General features: G+C 27.7%; 1 protein-coding gene across 1 annotated transcript in view; it reads right to left on the reverse strand.

Moving 5' to 3' along the window:
• Positions 1-210: 210 nt before the first annotated feature.
• LOC107450463 (tyrosine-protein kinase transmembrane receptor Ror) overlaps positions 211-23,046 on the reverse strand; it is a 272,177-nt gene continuing 249,341 nt past the window's right edge. Inside the window, exons 6-8 of the mRNA XM_087164527.1 lie at positions 12,413-12,870; positions 10,765-10,998; positions 211-2,750 (exon numbers count right to left, since the gene is read on the reverse strand). Coding sequence (XP_087020653.1) covers positions 1,273-2,750; positions 10,765-10,998; positions 12,413-12,870 — 2,170 coding nt within the window. The 3' untranslated portion in view covers positions 211-1,272. The remainder of the gene's footprint in view (positions 2,751-10,764; positions 10,999-12,412; positions 12,871-23,046) is intronic.

A 23,046-nucleotide genomic window follows, 5' to 3' on the forward strand; every position in this document is an offset into this window, starting at 1 on the left:
ATTAAATATTCTGAAATGAGCATTAAGAATTTATGTAAAATATAACTAAGTCAACGATATTACGTTAATTATTGAGTAGACCAGCTACACAAATTGAGAATTTAACCACCCACAGTCATAGTTAAACGTGCTCACAATTAAATTTGACATTAGATTAAGAATTTACATAAAACTGAACAGCAATATGTTTCAAAATATCAAATTTAACGATTTTTCTTCTTCTCCATTATAGATGTTTTGATTCAGCTATTAAAATTATTCTTAATTAAAGTGTTAACTTTGAAACATAATGTCTAAACTAATACTTGGCAAAAGCTTATGTTTACAATTAAAATTATTCTTTGATTTGTAAATAAAAACTATTTTAACGAGGTTTGACGTTACGATTTATTAATTTATTTTACCCTACAAAAAAATGAAAATTTAAGTACAAGTCTTTTTGACTTAAATATAATTTATAATTCCTAAATTTCAAAATCCTCAGTAACAAAAAATAAAATCTAAGTTGGCACAGCTGTAATTAGCAACAGTATGAAATTGTTTTAATGAATTTTAAAAATTTGTTTTGGACTAAATGCATACTTTTTTCGCAAGAGAATAACCTATTTACAAGTTTACATCTATTCTTTTCAACCATTGGCTGCTAACTTCATTGAAGATTGATGAATCTTCACACGGATAGATCTAAACTATACTTTCCACAGCTGGCTATTATTATTTTTACTTCAAATGCAATCTCTATTTTTCAGATTTATACTCTCTTCTATTAAAACAAGGCAAAATCCATTTCCATGTCTAGATATTTTGAAGCACATTTAAAATTTCATTAAAGCACAATTTTTACATGTAAAAACACCTAAATAAATTGGATCTTCATTCACTTGACTTTAAAATGGTAGTAATTCCAGTAAACAAACGTACCACTTAAAAACAAACCCATTTAGCCGCTTTCAACCGTGTATTGGACTAAGTAACATAGAGTACAAGCTCTGAGTAAAAACTTTGCAAAATAAAGCTCTCAGTTGGTCAGAAGTAAAAAAATCATTATCTATTTGAATTCTTTTAGCAACTTTCGAGCTTATAGCATTGTGTTGCCAGCAACTTCACTCAACTTTGGTTTGAAGCTATTTAACTCTCGAACAAATGTTCCATCTGGCCAGAGAAACAGCCAAGATTAACCTAAAGTTATTTTACAACCTTGTTTTAGTTTTTCCTTTCACCGGAAAAACGCATAGTTTAAATTTGATCACTTTCTCTAAAAGCCTCGAGAAGTTACACTTTTGATATTTTCCCGTCGGACATGTGATATGGAGGAATAATCTGAGGTGGTAGCTGCCTGATATTGGGTGTTGTCGGCCTTGGAAGTGACATCACACTCAGCTGATCATTGGGGAGTGGATTTGATAAGATGTGAGGACCGTGAACTAAGTGGTGGTTATTGGCAAGTTTCTGTTGAAGTATATTATTTCCAGCATTAGAGAATATTGCTTGGGGAAAAACAGGAACATGAATACCTGTTGATGGAACAGTAGCAGTGCTAATATTTGTCATGTTGGTAGAGCCTGTATTATTGCTAGGCCCTGTGCTGCTGTGCTGACTTCCATTTTGTGCTGTGCTGGTTGAATGAGCTGTGCTAATAGTCCTCGAGTGATCTCTCGAATTTCTGGATAGTTCCAGAATATCTAACCAAGAGGAAAGGCGTGTATGAAGCTCCTTGAAGGTAGGTCTTCGAGGAGGAATTTCGTGCCAGCACTCAACCATCAATGCATATATATGAGCCGGGCAATCTTCAGGACAAGGTAATAGCTGGCGTGACCGAATCATATCGATAACTTCCTGGTTATTGTAGCCATAATAGGGCTGCAAGCCATAGCTGAATATTTCCCACAAAACAACTCCAAATGACCAAACATCGCTCTCGGTAGAAAATTTCCCGTACAATATCGATTCGATGGGCATCCATCTTACGGGCAAAAGAGATTTTGATTGAACTCTGTAATAATCAGAAGAATATATATCACGGGACAAGCCAAAATCGGAGATTTTTACAGTCAAATTATCACTGACCAAACAATTCCTAGCAGCCAAATCTCTGTGCACGTAATGGTTTCCGGATAGATAGTCCATACCAGCTGCAATCTGCTTTGCAATGTGCAAGAAGTCGGGAAGTTCTAATATTCTAGGTGTACCGTCTTCACTGCTAGCAGACACATCAGATCTAGGGGAGTGCAAAATCAGATATTCGTGCAAATCTCCTTGAGACATGTACTCAAACAACATACACATAGGTTCTTCTCGCATGCAAACTCCCAAAAGACACACTATATTCGGGTGGTGCAAATCAGACATCAATTCAGCTTCCCTTTGGAAATCTTGCTGAGTCTTTAGTGTAGCATTCTCTTTTAATGTCTTAATGGCTACAGCAGTAATAGTGCCATTACCATGCAAGCTCAATAATTCACCACAGTACACCTTGCCAAAAGCTCCTTCACCAAGTTCTTGTAGGAACCGAATAGAGTTCAAAGGTACTTCAGGTACTCGTAAGTTAGCTCGTGGTATGAGTGCTTTCATTTCCATTTGTTGGTGCGGACCTGGATGGCTTACTGGGCGAGCAGGTGACTTGGCATTCTTCATAGGGGGCTTTGGTGAAGGTTTAGTGCGTCTCCGAACACACCATAAACCAAGTAAGAGACCAAGAAGTGCCACCATAGCAATAGTAGGAAGCAGAATATAGAGCCATAGATAATCCACTGGAAAAAGAGAAAGCATTAAGTATGAGAATAGCAGTGAATGTAAAAACAAAATATTGCAAGAAATCTTTATACAAGACAATAACGTATTTATACTCATATATTTTGCAAACAAATTTCTCATGCTACTTATGTAAAATCTGGAATTATAATTTTTAGTTCAGTACATAATAGTTTACTACAATAATGCAAAAAAAAAAAAATCAAGAATTCCAAAAACAAATATGTATTATTAGAAACAGGTTATGACGTTTTTAATGAATTCAAGAAAAAATAGTTTTATAACATTTAAGAATGCAAGGGAATAAACGAAAAAAATTTCTGCTAACAGCTACCTGCATAGTTGAATTTTCTATTTTTTTTTTACACATAAATGCAATTACTTATTTACTGTTGATTGTTATTCAATATCTTTTAGTACAATATCAATAAAACTAAATAGTGATCACAAGATTTTATTTGAAATGCCAGTAATACATTAAAAATGCTTTTTTAATGCATTTTTTATTTTTATGGACTGTAGTTTTTTTAATTCATTTATTTCAGCATTTTGCTTATCTTCAACAAATTTAAGCTGCTTCGAGACGAGTGCAATTTTCAAGCCATGGAGTTCTTTCATTTCTTTTAAGTCTTCAATGTGCTTTTCTTTAAGAAACTGAAGCTGATGTTGCAGTACTTTTATTTTCAACTGATATTCTTCTATTTTCATTTGGTTAACATCATTCTCAATTGTTTCATTTTCCTTTTCTGCAAAAAATTTTTAAAAAAATAGTAAGCATAAGCAACTGCAAAAAAAAAAACATTATATTAATATTGGGCAGTTCGGAAAGTGATTTCACTTTTTCCCAGCAGAGGATTTAATTCTATTTTTCAAAACCAATTTTGTACTTTAGCCGCATAATCAACTATATTTTAACAGCTGATATAGTAACGTTTACTTGTGAAAAAGTTTGATTCTTTGCAGTAGTTTTCAGTTGGCGAAATTTCGAATATGGACAAAGAAAAACATAATTTTCAGCATATTTTACTTTTTTAACACGAAAAAGATTAAAATGCTACTCAAGCAAAAAAAGAAAGAAAAAAAAATTATTCTATCTGTATGGCGAAGGTGTGTTGGCAGTATGCCATAATCAAAACTGATTTGTTTTTAAAATTTCGATTAAGATGCACCACACTTATTTAAACTAATGAAGACACAATAAAAGTATTAATTGATGCAAACCGGCGAATAACAACCGGTGAGATTACTAAGACATTAAATTTACAGAAAGAAATTTGTGTCATGTTCACGACAGCGATTTTATTCTCAAACACCAGGATAATATCCATTTTTGAAGCGTATCATCACTAGAGACAAGAAATGGAATATCTAAAACAACATTCTTGTCTCTTAAAAAAAATTTAGACGGTAAAATCTGTACTATAAATAAGGAGATAAAAAATCACCTTGATCAGTATTTTGCCAATAGAGACAGCTACTACTAGAAAGATGGCAAACAGTAATGGACCAGAACGGACAATAAAATATTTATTTACTGAAACAAAATAGCCTTTCATTTTTTCAAATTGAAAGTGAAATTACTTCTGAGCAACATCTCAATCCCAGTGAAATCTGATATTTTAATATGTAATAAAATATCTTTTTAACTAGAAAGTACAGTACAGAACCTGTTATTCGGAAAACCAAAAATACCGTAACGAAATTCAATAAATTTTCCCGCCATTTTTTAAAAAAAAACTTTTTTTTTCCTCATAAGATTTTAGGATTTTTCTTTCTTTTTTGTTTACCTTACCATCATTTTAGATATAATCATTAGTGTATTACTTCATCGTTTTTTCTTCTTTTTAAGAGTATTCCAAAAAAAAATTTTTTTTTTTTTAGTCGGGTTTAACAATAAAAAAAAAAAACTGCTTTTTGTAGCGATGCAGAAAACCGGAAAAATCGGTTATCCGGAATAGTGATAGTCCCGACCGTTCCGGATAATCGATTCCCTACTGTATTTAAAAAATAATAATTTTTTGGTATGTTGATGACTATAACGCTGCAATAATTAGGGATTAACTGTAATAGCTGGCCGACATCTCTGTACTAGTAGAGGCAAAAAGGACAAGTAGGTCAAAAAAAGTTCCTTTACATGCTATATTCAATTTCAGATATAGAAATAATTCCTGATTTACAAGTTTATAACAAGTCAATCCCATAATTTTTGTTAACTATTCACAAAATAAATAAAAATGAGCTTACCTACATCTTCTGTGACAAGAGAAGTAGAAGTGTTAGTAGAATTATTTTCCATTATTGAGGAATTTTTCAAATCAAATTCATATTTTATTAGCTCTGTATCAAATTGGTCTGTGGAAAATGTTATATTCCGTACTTCAATTGTATGATATTGACCTGCATAACAATAAATTTTTTAAATCAACAAATCAAACAAACAGTATTTCACATACAACTAGCACAAATGCATATCATTTACAGTTTATTATGCAAAACCTAGCATAATTTAATTTATAGTTTATTATGTAAACAATTGAACTTGTTTAATGTTTAGTACAGAGCTTGATACTTTGATTTTCATCACATTTTTACCACTTAGTGCTATTTAACCGTAAATGTTAAATAATAGGATAACCATATTAGCATTTCCTTTTTAAATAAAAAGAAAAATGCAAAATTTGACTTTTTAAAATTCACAAAATATTGCTACACAACAAGCTTTAAAAGTTTGTATTCAAGTATAATCTATTTTAAATAAATATAATGAAATTCAATTTTAAATAAAAAATTATTTGCAATTCAATTAAAAAAAAAAAGAAAAGGAAAGAGACTTCAAAGAATTGGTTTTGCAGAACAAATTATTTCTTCTCTTTTGTTGAAACATGGTTTTGCAATAATATGAAACGCACAAAAGCTATTACGATTGCAAAATAATTAGTAAGTCATAATATGTAAGTTTTTTAAAGTCATAATATGTAAGCAAACTAAAATTAAACTTTACTTAAAATTTTTTTTTACCCTTTTCAAGGCCATGGTAAGTATACTTACCACCACGTTTTACCACTTTTAATTTAGGTTTCCATTTTTCAATAACTTCAGTTTTCTTGAAGTGAGTTTGAATAAAATTGGTAACCATTTGTCACTTTTAAAAAACGTATAAAAGTTATGAATACATAATTCCTTTTGAAGCTTGTGGCATTTAAGGAATTTACTTTATAAATAAAGAAAAATATAAGTCAGTAAGTTCCTAATAGGTCATGTTAAATATATTTACCACCAAAAATATGGCATTTTTATAAACTAAATGAGTTTTTTTTTAATATAGATCAATTACTGTTCTTAAAACAATTTCAATTCCAAAAAAACTTTAATTTACCTTTACTAGAAATAAATGGCCCGTTAAAGGGTTAACACAATGTCACTATCTATTAAAAAGATTATTCATCACAATAGATTTTTTATTAGAAAAAAAAAAAGATATGTTAAAACATTAAATAATAGTTTAAAATATATTTTTTTTAAATGTTTAAAATTTAATAATTTAATTTGATTAAGACACAATTGCAAGATTATTTTCATAAACATTTTCTTTCAAAACAATAACTGCCAGCAGTTATTTCTCCAGTGGAAAAAAAAGAAGCTATTCTTAATTTTGCACATACAAATTAGCCAAAATAAATGCCAGACAATGTAAGCAACATTCATGAAGCAAAATATGATACAAAAAAGTATAACTGAAATTTGTGAAAATAAAAAGCAAATAATAAATAAAACAAAAATTGTAACTCACCTGACAAAATTTCTTTATATCTTCAGTATTTCATTTGTACAATTCTAGGCGATATAAGCATACGTTAAAAACTCATTCTCTAGAGCCTTTGAAAATTAAAGTATGATCTTTAACATAAATGTATTCACACTTAATTTACATCATAATACATGCCTCAATATCGGTTTTATTAATTTTTTGATGTCCATTTTTGTGAAAATATTATTTTGATAGTGGGCATAAATGGCGAATCACATATTCTCTATTCGTTTGTATTTCTGTAAGCTCCTGCAGTATTACTGATGTGCTGAAAATTGCATTAAAAAAATAGAACAAAAATTCAAAAGGCCTACACTTCCAGATTCAATTTTTAAAAAAAATGGAAGTATTTAAAAAAATACTTTTTTAATAATTAACACGCATGAAATAATTATTTTTTTAAGGACAAGAGTAATACTTCGTGATAATACTGAAATCAACGAAAACATTTCAATATTCTTTAACCTCTTGCTTAACGTGATGAAGCCATTATGGCCCAATTAATTTACCTGTCGTAAGCAAAGGGTAAAGTGAAAATAATCCTAATTGTGATCCTAATATTGAAATTGAGATATGAAATTTTGTGAATTTTCTTATTGTTGCAATAAATAGGTTGTTCGAAGTTCGAGAAAGCGATTTCATATTTAGGAGGAAGGATAACATAAAATTTCTGTTTTGAAAGAATTTTTGGTATTTAGAAGCCAATGCTTGGAAACTGGAACTTTTACTATTTGTGATTTTAAAAAATTGTTTTTAGTCAATTTCGATTTTTATATCGTTTATAAGACAATACTGGATAGATCGCAAAATGCTAGTTGCTGTGCATGTGAGATTTTTTTCCCTTTAGTTGCTTTTGAGATTTTGAGTGTAAAAATAAAGGTTCAAAATAGAGCTTTATACTATTGTTCTGTTTTTTTTTCTCCCCTGAATAAAGTAAGTTCAGGTTCTAATCTTACCTTGTTCAAAATTTTGAGAATAAAGTATTAAAAAATTTTTTTTGTTAAGGAATTGTAATATAGCTATAATTACCACTCCATATTAAGAATTGTAATTCTTGTTACTGATATAAAATAGTTTTAAATAAGATGGTAACAATATTATTAATTGTATATCATTTGTGTAACTAATCTCCATAAATTGAGCACTTCATGCATTCAATAAAATTTTTAGAAATGCCAGTCAGACTACAAATTTTGTGGTCTTTCTAAAATAAATTATCTTTTGAAATTCAAAGTTGAAGAATTTTTAACATTATCACATTAATCAAATAAAACTTATAAGTTGCATTTTACTAAAGAAATATTTGCATATTTATTTTAAAACTATTAAAGATTTAAGTATATATATATATATATATATATATATATATATATATATATATATATATATATATATATATATATATATATATATATATATATATATTTGCAAATACATCTGCCTAATAAGAAAGTCACACACACCAAAAAAGTAAAAACAGCTTAAAGAAAAGAAAAAAAGCTTAGCAGAAAGCTCGCCAAAGTAACTGATTAAAAACTGAGAGGGAAAAAAAAACACACTTGCAACTTTAACACTTTTTGCCGACATTTTCTTTACAATAGCAATGAAATAGAAATTTTAAAACTTCATGCTTAACATCTACAAGCTTAAACAATTTAATGAAAAAAAAGGGGAAAAATTGAAGCATTAACTTGGTCATCGACAATGAAATATCTTCCACAAAAGAGTAAAAGTTAGCAGTGAAATATGAAAGAATATTTATAATTATATACAAATAATTGCTCTTTTTTTTATTTTAGTTAGAAACAAAAAAACCCATACATGACATAGTTAAAAATGTATTCATACTATTCAGATATAGCATATAATTTAAAACTTAGTCATCACAAATTGAAAATTTATTAAGTATTCGTCAAAAAATGATGCAAAAAAGATAATGAATGTAAAATTAAAGTTACATAAATGATAGTAAATACAAAATCATATTTTAAATTCAAAATTTAAATTCTCTCTCCGAGGGTTGATTCCAGCTTTTTCTATACTTTAAGCTGCAGGCTATTCTGCATCAAAAAACTGGTTTTCCCCATGTCATTCAATGGAGCATTAGTGCATAGTGACACTTAGAAGTTTAAAGAACATAAAATATTGCACATTTAACAAATTAAAAGAAAAATAGTTAATTTGAATATATATGCATAATATTATTTTTAATGTTTCTAAATAAAATAAAAACTATGAAGAATTTTATAAGTTACAGTAAATTAATGGAGAAAATAATTAGATAGTTAATACAAGATACCTAAATACTCTCAATTTATCAGTCCTAACAGAAACTTAGGAAGCAAGATCTTTTGACATAACTCACTGATGGTTTTTAAAAAGTAAGAAATTGCTATTGTTCGCTCTAGCAAATATTATTTCTTACTTTCATTTTTCATTCAATTAACCTTTTCTTAATTCAATATTTTACAAAAAAAAAAAAGCAAATTACTGAAAATATTTTTCCTTTGGACACTGCAAACAGGCTTGATATGCCAAGAATAGAAGGTAAAATTGCATGCAGGGCAGTCAGAGGTTAAAAGTTTAAAATTAAAAAAAAGTACTTTTTTTCAGACAATTTTTTAACAATAGCATAAAAAAATGGATTTAAAAGTAATAAAAGCTTAACAGTGAGCAATTTTTCTGATTACAAAAAAAAATTTTTTTTTCCCATTTTTATATGAGAAAGATTTAAATTTTGAACTGTTATGTTTAGATATGTGAATTAAATCAGAACAAAATCAGTTTTCAACTTGTTTTCCAAAAGTATTGAAATCATTTAAAAATCACAGGATAGGAGAATTTTTAATAACAAAAATTAATTTAAAACTGATTTACAGATTAACGAAAAACACATAGACTTGCTGGCATTGTACACTCTTTTTCTTTGTTTTACAATTTACATATAATAATAATGAATGTTTACAATGTTTCAATACAATTAGTACGTGGTTTAGGGCTGTGCTTAGAAAAAAACAGCAAAACTTGCTCACAGTCAAGTTTGTTTTTTATTTATTGACTATTTCATATTTTATAAAATACTATTTATATTGAAAGTATTAGCAATTTCTACCATGTATAATAAAGGTAATATGGTGTGTTAAAACCATATCATAGGATGTAATTAAAAAAAAATTTCAGGTAAGGAAATTTTTAGTCGCACTTGAACAAATGTTTAATATAAGAATTAAACATTAAAAAAACAATATATTTCTTTTTTAGCATTAAGCTGTATCTTGTACCATAAAATATTAATCTTATTTTCACAAACACACATCATAAGAAATAACAAGGAAAAAGTTTAACAAAAAAATTTTTTTCCAATAAAAAAATATTACAAAAGTACTACTAAAAATGAAAAGATAAGTATAAAAACATGTTCTGTAACACTTCAATGAGTATTGTATTATTTGAAAAACAAAATGTACTAAAAGTACAAAATTTCAACCAAAAAATGAAGAGCAGAATGGGAAGACACGTTAATCAACAATTTAGTGAATATAGTATTTAAAAAAAAAAAAAAATTACAAAATTGGTACTATAAAGGAAGAGTTTAGCAGAAAGGCATGTTAGGTAACATTTCAGTGAATATAGTATGGCATATAAAAACAAATTATGAAATTTGTACTTAAAAATAAAAGAGCTTACTGGGGAGAGATGTTACATAACAATTTAATGAATATGGTATGGTGTTAAACATGCTAAGAAACACTTCAGTAAATATGGTATGGTATTCCTGTCTTAAAAAAAATTTTTGAGATAGGTACTAAAAAAATGAAGAGTTAAGTTGAAAGATGCGGTAAGGTATATTTCATATGAAGAACTTAGTGGTAAAACATTTTAAGTATACTGAAGTGTTACATAAAATGTTTTTAAGTAACATTTATAAATGCAGTATGGTATTTGAAAAAAAAAAAAAAAAAATATCAAAATTGAATTGGTACTAAAAGCTTAGTGAAACATATTAAGCAACACTTTAGGAAATGGGGAAAAAATTTTTCTCTTCAAAATATACAAAGCTATCAGGAAGTTGTATGTTATCATAGCATTCTTAAATTTGGAAATTCGGGTCTTCAAAATGTGATTTAACATGTTTTAGCACTAAGCTCTTAAAATGCTCAATCAGAAACAATTTAAGGTGAAATTAAACAGTTACTCATACATACCACATTGAGGAACATTGCATAGTTCTTTCCTCACACTAGGATCATTAGTGAAGCACCAGGGTTGAGTTTCCTTGCCACCAGGATTTCGACAGTAACTATGACCACCAACTAGCTCAGGATAATCTGCAGTTTTATAGAATATTTGATCACTCCAGGGTTGGCACTTATAACCAGAAACTGTGGTTGACATTGTACCTCTATAATTTTCACCATTACCCTCAAAACAAGTATCCTCTGAAATATAAAGATTAAATTAAATATCATTGATATAATGACATCACATCTAATAAATACACTTACATCTAGTAGGGGAGAAAGGAAGATTAAAAATTTTTTAAGTGATTTTAAATTTTAAAACTATTTTTTAAATAAATACCTTTAAATGTTCATTGTTCTTATACTTCTCAGTTTAAATTATAGAAAAAAGTTTTTAAGTTGTTTATCAATTAATCACTTTTTGCTAGTTTACTTTTTCCGAACTACAAATTTTTCTCTTATTTTTATAATGAGAGAGAATTACGATTTGAAATATACTCATAAAATAACATGAGAAGATAATTTAATTGTGGAGCATAAAATTCAGTTATTACATAATATTACACATTTTGGTATATATTTATGATGTTAAGTGACTTCCCTTTCAAAACTCAAAGTGCCCTTTTCAGAGAGGAAGTGCCCTGCCCTTTTTTATTCCTAGAGAGAATTCTGATTACCCTACAATGACACAGTCAAATTATACATTGAAAAGGGACAAATAATTCAAATTATTAATTTATCTTAGAAAGGAAAAATATAAAGCTCACAGAAATATTAAAGTTATTAATAATTTTAATTATAGTTACAATATTTGAAAAAAAAGAAGAGAAAATTGTACATTTTTGAAGGCAAAAAAAAGGTTGATTGTATTTATATCTTTGTGTTTAACAAGAAAAAAAAATATGTGAAAAAAAGTAATAAAATAGAAATCATCCTACAATGGCACAAATAGAAATTATCCTACAATGGCACAAATAGAAATTATCCTACAATGGCACAAATAGAAATTATCCTACAATGGCACAAATAGAAATTATCCTACAATGGCACAAATAGAAATTATCCTACAATGGCACAAATAGAAATTATCCTACAATGGCACAGTCAATTTATACACAGAAAAGAGATAAATTACACAAATTATCAATTAATCTTACTAAGTAAAAATATATAGCTTACAGAAATATTTCAGTTAATAAATAATTTTAATTAGAGTTAAATTTTTTTTAAAAAAAATAAAAAAAATTTACATTTTTGAAGAAAAAAAAACGATTAAAGTTTTCTGCGAACCATAAATTGTTGGCACACAATTAATGTGCATAACCATAACATGATTTCAATTTACTAAAACAGAACGGAAAAATATAAAATGTTTCTATCATAAGAAAAAAGCCATGAAATAAAAGTATTTTAAAATGGCATGATTAAATTTGAAATACAATCTAATTTTCAATTTCCAAGTGCGGAATAAAAAAATTAATACATTTCAAGAAAACCAAGAATTAAAATTCCGATGGCATTCAAAAATTGAGAAATAACTATTAAATTATTTTTAAATTCTACAAAAATTAATTAGGAAATTAACATCATGCAGACAATTAACAATATGAACCTCTATCCACTATCACAGCATTTGGAATGCCAAGGCGCATGCACGTTTCACTCTCCTTCGATCCAACAGGTGGCAGTTCTTCACAGACGGGGAGTATCTTCTGCTGTCCAAGTAGTGGATGCCTTTTAGCAATGGAATATTCCATTCGGCAAATATTACTCTCCAGAACTTCGCATTCATCTCTGCAAACTTGGCGTGGTATGGGATAAGGACTGTCCGTGTCACACAAAGGAAATGCGAAGAAGCACAAGGACGGAATGGCATACTTGTGGCACTCGTCTGACACGTCGTGTGAAGTAGCAACAACTGTAAATGCGGCAGTCAGCTTCTCTTCCATGAGGCTGAGAGTCAACGGAGGTTTCACATAGACCGATCGATTCCCGATGTACTGGACGCATGTTACTCCCCGATACAGCTGACAGAATCCAAGAGAGCCCTGTGGTTCAACTTCTGGTATACTAGAAGAAAAAGAATACAATAAGTTTTGTGGATAAATATAATAAATCTGTGTAGTGTGTCTACCACTACAAAAATACAATTCCAATTCACTAGTATATAAGACATGTTATCTCGATTCTATGTTGGGGTACATACTCATAGATGAAGGTTAACATTGTTGATCACACACAACATCGGCCTGTATACACTCTACTGATAATGTTGACACAGGATTTACCAAGAGCGTGGTGAACTTAATACAGCTAGCACAGTGATCTGAATACAGCTCCCCCTCACAAAGCAACAATGAATCAACTAGTGGAATCCGTTCATCGAATTTCTATCACAGATAAAATTCTGAAGGGGGAGTATTGTAGTATGTCTACCACTACAAAAATTTAATTCTAATTCACTAGTATATATAAGACATGTTAACTCTATTCTATGCTGGGGTACCTTTTCATAAAGGAAGGTTAACATTGTCGATAACTAACATCCCCACAATCTGCCTTTTCTACATAAGTCAGCTTTTTTGTTAACATAAGAACATTAATGCCAGACATCGCGAAAATGAATACTGATGCTAATAGCACCACTTCGCAGGATTATTTTTATAGCATGAACAGTGAGTTCACTTACCGAACTTAACAGAAAAACTAAACCACTTCGATCAAGCTTTTTCCATCTACTTGGGAGCAAAAAAGTTGAGGAAAAAATATGATGGATAAACAATGGCACCATTTCCGTATCATGATCTGTCGCTCCAACTACAGTGCCATTTGGCACTGTAGTTGGAGCGACAGATCCAATCCAAACTTGCAATTTTTAAAAAAAAAAAAAAAACCTGTAGATGCCTGCCCGGGGGTGGTTATGAGTTAACCCTTTTGAAATGGTCCCTTTTTGAGATGATTTTTCTTTGTTTCTCGTGGGCCATTGCCCAGAAGTTGCCAAGACTTGGCGTTTATTCTGTCACAGATCAAGAAGTGGAAATATCTCCCTAATATTTGAGTGAAATGTTAGGATTTTAAACCTATTAATTGAACGAATAACTTTTTTTAATTAAGTATCTACACAATTACATAGTAAAAAATAGATTATATTATTATATAGACCATGCAAATAGATTCCATTAAGTAACTATAAATATGATATACTGAAAAGTTAAATCTCAATGCGAAATTATAACTTTTCCTTATACATGCATGTGTTTAAATTATACATAACACAAAATAAATAAACATTTATGCAGCATTTAATTTATCCTGTATGCAAACAAATATGCAGTAAAGAATATGTTTGCTGAATATTTGTAAATAAGGTGTTTCAAAAAATAATGTAGTAAATTTAGGAAAGAACTTTATAAATTTTGTAATAAAAATTATAAGAACAAATTTGATAACCTCTGAATTAATATGAATTGAAATTTTAATCCTAATAAACAGTAGTAAGTTAATATTTTGTACTTACTAATTATTACATCACAATATTATTACAATACAGGAGCAAGAATTATAGGAAAATTATGTATAACATAGAAAATACATCTGAATTAGAAAAATATGCATATTTGCACGTTAGCTTTATAAAACATCTTATAAAATTAAGATATTTTTGTCAATAATATTAATTACCTTATTATTTTTTTAGAGATAATACAGCATGATTATGATAATCAAATGGGCAAAAATTTTGAGGAAAAAATTTAGGGGACTACTTTTCATAAACAAATATTTACTGAAACCTTAAATATATATCTATGCGTAAATTATTCTTTTACTTGCGTCATACATTGTAATTAATTTATTTTATAAGTCAAACAGCTAACTAATAGCTAATATACAAACTGAAGGAGTAAAAACTATTATTTATATTTTATTTAGTCATTCGCACAGACGCGAAGAACCCAAGAAAAATTTTACCAACATTGAAAAATCGTACTAAAAACAACATAAAAATAATCGACTGCTAAATTATTATAACAATATCATATTAATACAAATAACACACCGATATTTTATAATTTTTTTAAATATGTAACCACAATTACCGTACTTAACATATAAAATATCAAAAAACAACAATCCTGTTAGAACAAACTCTAAATATATCAAACAAACCTCGAATTATATTCTTCAAAAATATCCGTGATATTTTCGTAATCGGGAGAAGAAGAGATAGAAACAGCAAAAAAGAGAGCAGAAAAAACACAACATAGCAGCAAGGCCGCCATGTTGTTATGCTTCTAAGGCGAAGTTCGGGTGGGGGAGTGCAGCGAGTAGAGAAATGAGCGCTTCAGTATGCGCACCAAAAACTGACAGCTGCGTAGTGTAGAAAAGTGCCACTCACAGGGGGGAAAATGCCGAAATTGAAACAAATCGTTGCGGAGGATTTTACGTTGGAGTTTCTGTTTCGATTTCTTGGTGTTGCTACCGATTTCGTTCAAAATGATGCCGCGATTTAGATTTTAAAATCGATCGAAACATATCTTCTTTTTTTTTTTTTTTAAGAAAAAAAAGTGACACTATTCTGTTATTATTTTGTTAAAAAGTGAAATATTTTGGAATTAAATCGACTTTTCTAATGAATTTTAATTTTTTTTAATCGAATTTAATCATCAGTGTCAAATCTTACGTTTAATTTAGACCTGTCTCTACAAAGAATGAGTATTATTTTGAATAAGTTTATTCAAAAATTACATGCAAAATTTAGACCTGTGCTTACACAGAATGAATATTATTTTGTACAAGGTTGTTCAAAAATTACATGCAAAATTTAGACCTGTGTTAACACGGAAAGAATATTTTGTACAAGGTTGTTCAAAAATTACATGCAAAATTTACACTTGTTTTTGCACGGAATGAATATTATTTTGTACAAGGTTGTTCAAAAATTACACGCAAAATTTAGACCTGTATTTACACAGAGTGAGTATTATTTCGTACAAGGTTGTTCAAAAATTACATGCAAAATTTAGACCTATGTTTACACAGGGTGAATATTATCTTGTACAAGGTTGATCAAGAAATACATATTTTTAGCATTAAGTTCATTTTTCTGACGAATTTTAATTTTTTAAAAAATTGAATTGAATGTTTTGTTTTAATTTTTTCAATTTAACTCACGATTTAGACATGTACATACACAGATGGAATAACAAAAAAGAATAGTAGAAAAAAGAAAGACACTAAATAAATAATTTTCATATTAACATTATGGCTCGATAATTTCCGTGTCCTAAACATTTGAACCTTTATAAAAGGAATATTTTTAAAAAAATTTTTTTATTACTTTAGTTGCATTTTATTTAAAACATTCATATTTTATTTCACTTTTATTTTATTTATCTGTTTGTTTTATATGGACACAGCTCGTTATAATGACTTTCCGCTTTTTCCCAGTCTGTAAAAATTTCAATCATATTCAGATTAATTTGGCATTACTTAATAGAAATGTTAAATTTTTAGATGAATACTTAATTCAATAATTTTTATTAAATAAAAATGTATCGCATATTTTACTTTATACGGAAAAATTTATTATGCTATGTTAATTAACTTTAAATAATGTTTTTAATAAAATAGTGGATTATTTAAAATATTAGTTTAAAAGAGCTTATTATTATGATGAGTACTTATAATTGCAAAATTTTTGTAAACACTTTACTCTAAAAAAAAAGCTAACTACTATAGTGAGAGCCTCAAACCACAAATTTTAATGTAATACTTAACGCAAAAAAGAGCTTATAGCAATGACAAATTTTTAATAAAATATTTCACATTAAAGAGAAGCTTATTATTATAAGTGCTCTTAAGCTTCCAAATTTTTAATCCAAATTTTAGCTAAATTATGCTAAAATTAAGCTTCCAAATTTTTAACATTTCCAAATTTTTAATCCAAATTTTAGCTAAATTAAGCTTCTAAATTTTTAACATTAAAGAAAAGCTTATTGTTATGGTTAAATTTCGATATTCAAAATTGTTAATAAAATAGTGACTTATCATCTACGCAGAAGAGCTCATCATTATGATGAGTACAAAATTTTATTAGCTTTCCATCTCAAATTATATTACATATTAACCTAATTTTAATATAATTTTTGAACTCTGAACAGTAAAATTATTTTAATTACGCGTTAATACGCATTGTATGTCATATAATATTAAATACATGCTTTCCACGACGTACATGTATTTTTACGTGTTATTTTTACGTACATATATTTTATTCGTATTTGCGCATTTAATACGTGCTAAACACGTGTTGTACGTCATATTATAATAAATATATGTATGATATAACGTGTGTGTTATTTCTTACGTATATATATTTTTACGTGTATATTTATTACGTGCTTGCATATTTAATGCTTGTTAATTACTTGTTGTACGTCATATTATAATAAATATGTGTATACTATGACGTACATAGATTGTTTGTATTTATGCTATTTTTGCTTATTTTTTACTTATGTTTGGTGCTATTTTTTTACTTACATATATATTTACTACATATATCTTTACTTACGTATTAGCACTTACGTATTTCAACTTACTTATTCACATACGTCCTATTGTACGTGTATATACGTTTAATGCGTTATAATTACTTATTGTACGTCATATTATAATAAATATATGTATTTTATGATGTACACATATTTTTCACTATGTGCAACAAGAACTAATTTTAAATTAAATATACCGAATAGCGTAGAAAAAATAAATTTGGTCATCAGTTACAGTTAAGATCGAGAAATAGTAAGATTTTTATAATTATACGAGCCCACATTCACAAACTCATGCCTGAATGACAACGGACCGCTCCGTCTCGAATTTCACGCTTCGTAAAAAAAAATTGGGCACTTCCGAAACCCGGCATTCGATCGTTAATGACGACCAATGAGATACAGGGGGGCACAAAAGGGGGGCAGGGCAATTTCATTAATAAACGAAAACCAAGATGGGGGTCATTTAGTGACTTAGAGCACGCAAACCAAGGTGTGGGAGGTAAATTGAAAATGATTACCCCTGAGTTACAATCCCCCCTACCTACGGAAAGAAACGGAATCATAACATGAAATTACTTCTTTAACATATGTTGAATAGTGAGTAACAACACGAGTTAATAGTGGAAAAATTTAAATAAAATAGAGGAACGATTTCCTTTTTTTTCGTTTTAGAATTTTAAATTTTTAATTAGAAGGGCATAAGATTGATTAGTGCTGAGGTAAGGGAGGTAAAAAAATTAGATTTTTTTGCTCTATAAAGCTCTTTTTTTTTCTCTACTCACCACATATGGGTGTAATTAGGATGATAATTACTGGCATGGGACGCCACTTAATTCCCTGAGGTAATTAAGAAATTTAAGATTTGAAGCGAGGCACATTATCGAGATTTTATCGATAGTGCAATCAAATCGGTAGGTGAATAAAAAATTTTATTTTATTGAATAAGTGCCTTTTTTTCTTCCTTTTTTTGCATTCTATAGATACAGAATAAAGGAATGCAAATTACGAAGCAAATAGTTTTATTAATTAGAAGAAGTTTAAATGTGTGAAATACTTTAGTACAAAAAGAATTAGTTTACGAAGTTAGAATTAGATTAGAATTAGAAGTAGAAGAAGTTAGAGTTAGAATTAGATTACGAAAATGAAGGATTGTTCTTATTAATGATTATAGAATCTATAATAATAAGGAGAATGATATGAGTGATAGGCTTTAATACAAAAACAATTAGTTGAAGAACATAGAATATTGTATTTTACGAAGATGAAGGATTGTTCTTATTAATGATAATAAAATCCAGAATAATAATAAAAAGAAATGTATGAGTGATAGGCCTTAATACAAAAACAATTGGTTGATGAATATTATATTTTACAAAGTTAAAAAGTACTCTTTGTAATGATTATAGAATCTAGAATAATAATAATAAGATAAGAAGAATCTAGAATAATAATAATAAGAGAATTTTTTTAATACAAAAAAAATTCGCTGACGAATGTCGAATATTGTATTTTACGAAGATGAAGGATTGTTCTTATTAATGATAATAGAATCTAGAAGAATAAGAAGAACGGTATGCCTTAATACAAAAACAATTAGTTGATGAACGCAGAATACTGCATTTTACACAAAGATGAAAGATTGTTCTTATTAATTATAATAGAATCTACAATAATAAGAAAAAGAACGATATGCCTTAATACAAAAACAATTAGTTGATGAACGCAAAATATTGTGTTTTACGAAGCTGAAGGATTTTTCTTACTAATGATAATAGAATCTAGAATAATAATAAGAAGAACGATATGAGTGCTAGGACTTAATACAAAAACAAATAGTTGATGAATATTAATTATATTTTACAAAGTTGAAAAATTACTCTTAGTAATGATTACAGAATCTAGAATAAGAATAATAAGACTGAAATGCTTTAATACAAAAACAATTAACTGACAAGCGCAGAATTAATGATTATGGAATCTAGAATAATAATGCTAAGAACAGTAAGGGTAAAATTCTTTAATACAAAAACAATTTGTGGAAGAACACAGAATGTTGTAATTGACGACGATAAAGGATTATTCCTATTAATGATTATAGAATCTAGAATAATAATAATAAGACTGAAATGCTTTAATACAAAAACAATTAGCTGACAAGCGCAGAATTAATGATTATGGAATCTAGAATAATAATGCTAAGAACAGTAAGGGTAAAATTCTTTAATACAAAAACAATTTGTGGATGAACACAGAATGTTGTAATTGACGACGATAAAGGATTATTCCTATTAATGATTACAGAATCTAGAATAAGAATAATAAGACTGAAATGCTTTAATACAAAAACAATTAGCTGACAAGCGCAGAATTAATGATTATGGAATCTAGAATAATAATGCTAAGAACAGTAAGGGTAAAATTCTTTAATACAAAAACAATTTGTGGATGAACACAGAATGTTGTAATTGACGACGATAAAGGATTATTCCTATTAATGATTATAGAATCTAGAATAATAATAATAAAAACAATAAAAAAATATTAGTGCAATGCAGAATGAATAGTAATAGTTTGGGTCCATTAATCAAAAGCTTAAATATTGGAATTTCTTAGGCAAATCTTAAAATAAATAAAAATATACTATCATAGTTGCCACCTTTTCTAGTTTTCCTAAGGATTTAAATAAATAAAAAAAACAAGGACAAAATGGTTACGTTGAATTTTTATTCCTTACTTACAAAAATTTCCGTTTAAAATATTATTGATTACCTTTATATATAAATAACGTATAACATAAATAAAACATACATATTTGAAAGCTTGGTAATTATTTTATTTGACTTTTTTATGGTGTCGATTTTTAAAAAAAAAAATATCTGCTATATATATCGTTGATTTAGAAACAGTTTCTACAACATAAAGGTTTATTTAAAATTAAAAACGAAACAAGATTTCACTATGAAACATCGGTTATTTCCTTAAACTAACAGACTGAAAAACTTCAAGGTTTAACAGTTAAATGATCAACTCGGTTTGAGTTAATATCTACTAATTTTAAATTAGAAAAATTCAAAATATATATAAAAAAATAATTAAAACAGAAATGAAATTCTTAACCAAAAGATGTCTTTTTAAGTTTCATTTTTATCGAAAATAAGCTCGAAATTAAAAACAATAAAATAAAGCACACGAGCACTTCATCCGAAGGCAACACTAGAATGGAATGCGAAAGCTAGATAAGGATTCCAAGCGATTCCAGGAATCGAATGAAATAAGGATAATTTACCTGTTATTATGTAATGTTATCTTGGTCAGGTTATACTTAATTTATTTATCGTCAAATGATCTTGTATTACGAATTCACAATCCGTGACTATTAACAATATTTTTCAGACATTTTATTCATTTGTTTAAGTTTTCCTCTTCCTTTAAGTCATGTCGATGGATAATAATTGTCTGAGTCGAAATATATAAATATTGTAAAAATGAAATATAGCACAGTGGGCCAGCATCCAAGGTTTCGTGGCCAAAATTAGTATTTCGATAAAGTTTGTTTCAAAATTTGGGGTTTTTTATGTACAGGTAAATTGAATTCATAGTTGACATTTTGGAATACACTAAAAATATCCAAAAACAAAATGGCGGCTGAAATATGGCCAGCAAAAATAAAAAAAATAATATAGTACGTTTAAATAATTTAATATAGCAATGAAAATATAATAATAATCGTAATTTTTGGTTGAAAATGAAAAGCAAATTATATTTCCGAAGTAATATTAAAAAATAACGTGAATCAATTACAAAATAACGCGAAAACATGAAAAAAAACAACATAATTTTTGTTTTTCTGTATATGTAGTCCACCTTTGTAATACGGGCAAAATGGGGCAGGTTTTTTTTCGAAAAAGAAACATCAAAGAAGACAACAAAAAAAAAGTTTAGCTAATTATCTCGTGGAACTTGTTGGAACTAAGTTTCGAAAGTGATTCAAACATTGTAAAATGTCAAATGATAAGATATAAACTATAAGTTTGTCAAGAGTATTAACTAATACAACAAATTGCAAAATTGTACTATAATTTCAGACTAATTACTCTGATAAAAATGTAACAGTAAGGTGAAATTCCTATATATATTTCTGAAATAAAAATTTAAAAGTTACATTTAAAATAAAAATTTTTTTAACGTATTTTTCATTATATTTTACTCTTGTCTGTCCAAAAAGTAAATTATAATGTTTGGAATGATTATGAATACTTAATTTGGGCTATATTAAAACTGCCAACACATATTTTAGTCGAAAATTTAATTTTTGACTGAGGTCAAAGATCATGGTCTTCTCGCCCACAGTGCATCCCAGCTAATTAATTTATGTACTTATCCTTGAAAAAAAAAGTAAATTTAAAGTATCTAGTGCAAAAACATGATTTTGGGCAAAATTTTAGAAACTGAGTTTATTATAAATTCGAAATCCCTGTACTTTTAACTTTCTAAAAATACTTTACTTTTGCTTGTGCTCTAATTATTTACAAAGTTATAGAAGTTTTTGTGCAAGGTGATAATATTGGATAGACTAGCGATTTTAAGTCTTTAAATGCTCAAAATCAGGTTGTTTTTTCACATTTTAAACCACCTTGAACACGATATCTCATGCTGTTTTAAACATAATTGTCTAAAATTTTTTTTGAGTGTTTATGATTATAACACGCATGTTTCGAACTACAGACTAAGAGAAAAAAGTAGATTTGCATTTTTTATGCGTGTTCTTTTCGCAAAGGAAAGTGCGGAAAGTTTTAAAAATTTGCTCTTTTAACTACATTGAACCCTAACAATCAGTAGTGTATGTATTTGCTTTTAAGATAATAGTTCAAAACATAGTTGATAGCCTTATGAATAAAATACTCAAAAGATTTTTTTTTGTTTCGGGCGATAGAAATTTTTCGACTGTATTTAGCTTACATGCAAAAAAAATTCCTTATTTTTACATAAAAATGGCTACATAAAAAAAAAAAAAAAAATATTGATAGTTGTTTTTGCTAGTTTTATAAGATTTTACGCACAATAAAACAAACAAACTAGTGTTTTAAAATTTTATATTAATATTTCAAAAAAAAAAAAATTCTCGTAACTAGTCTGGAACTTTAAATAAATAAATAAAAAAAAAAAAAACACAACCCGAAAAAGAGTATCACTTTAAAAATTATATGCATTAAACTACCGATTCGATTCGATTTGCTGAAAGCGAATTTAAGATAATTAAAAGTTTATTTAAATTTAATTAGTTAATAAAATATTATTATTGTACAAGGATTAATAAGTTTATAAAAAGGAAATCGACATAATTTTTAACTAAATGATTAGAACTATTGTGAAACTCAAAAAGATTTTTAAATTCCAATTTTATTGTATTGTACTATGATGTAACTTTTTTTATGATATAACTTATTGAGACGCTTTTGTATGATATATTGAAAAATGTTAACAAAAATGAAAAACTTTTTCATTTTTGTTAACACTTTTAGTTTATATCAAGATTAAGCTTGACAGAAACTATTGTTAATTGATGCATTTTATAAAATAAAGACACTGTCATAACAGATATAATTAAAAAATACATAAATTATTAAAAAGTTTTTTTTTCAGTAAAGTTCAAATTAATGAAATATAAAAATATCTAATTATATAGGAA

The sequence above is a fragment of the Parasteatoda tepidariorum genome, chromosome 5 (genome assembly GCF_982258835.1).
Source record: "Parasteatoda tepidariorum strain Cologne lab strain chromosome 5, Ptep-v5.0, whole genome shotgun sequence".
In the NCBI taxonomy this organism is placed as follows: Eukaryota; Metazoa; Arthropoda; class Arachnida; order Araneae; family Theridiidae; genus Parasteatoda; species Parasteatoda tepidariorum.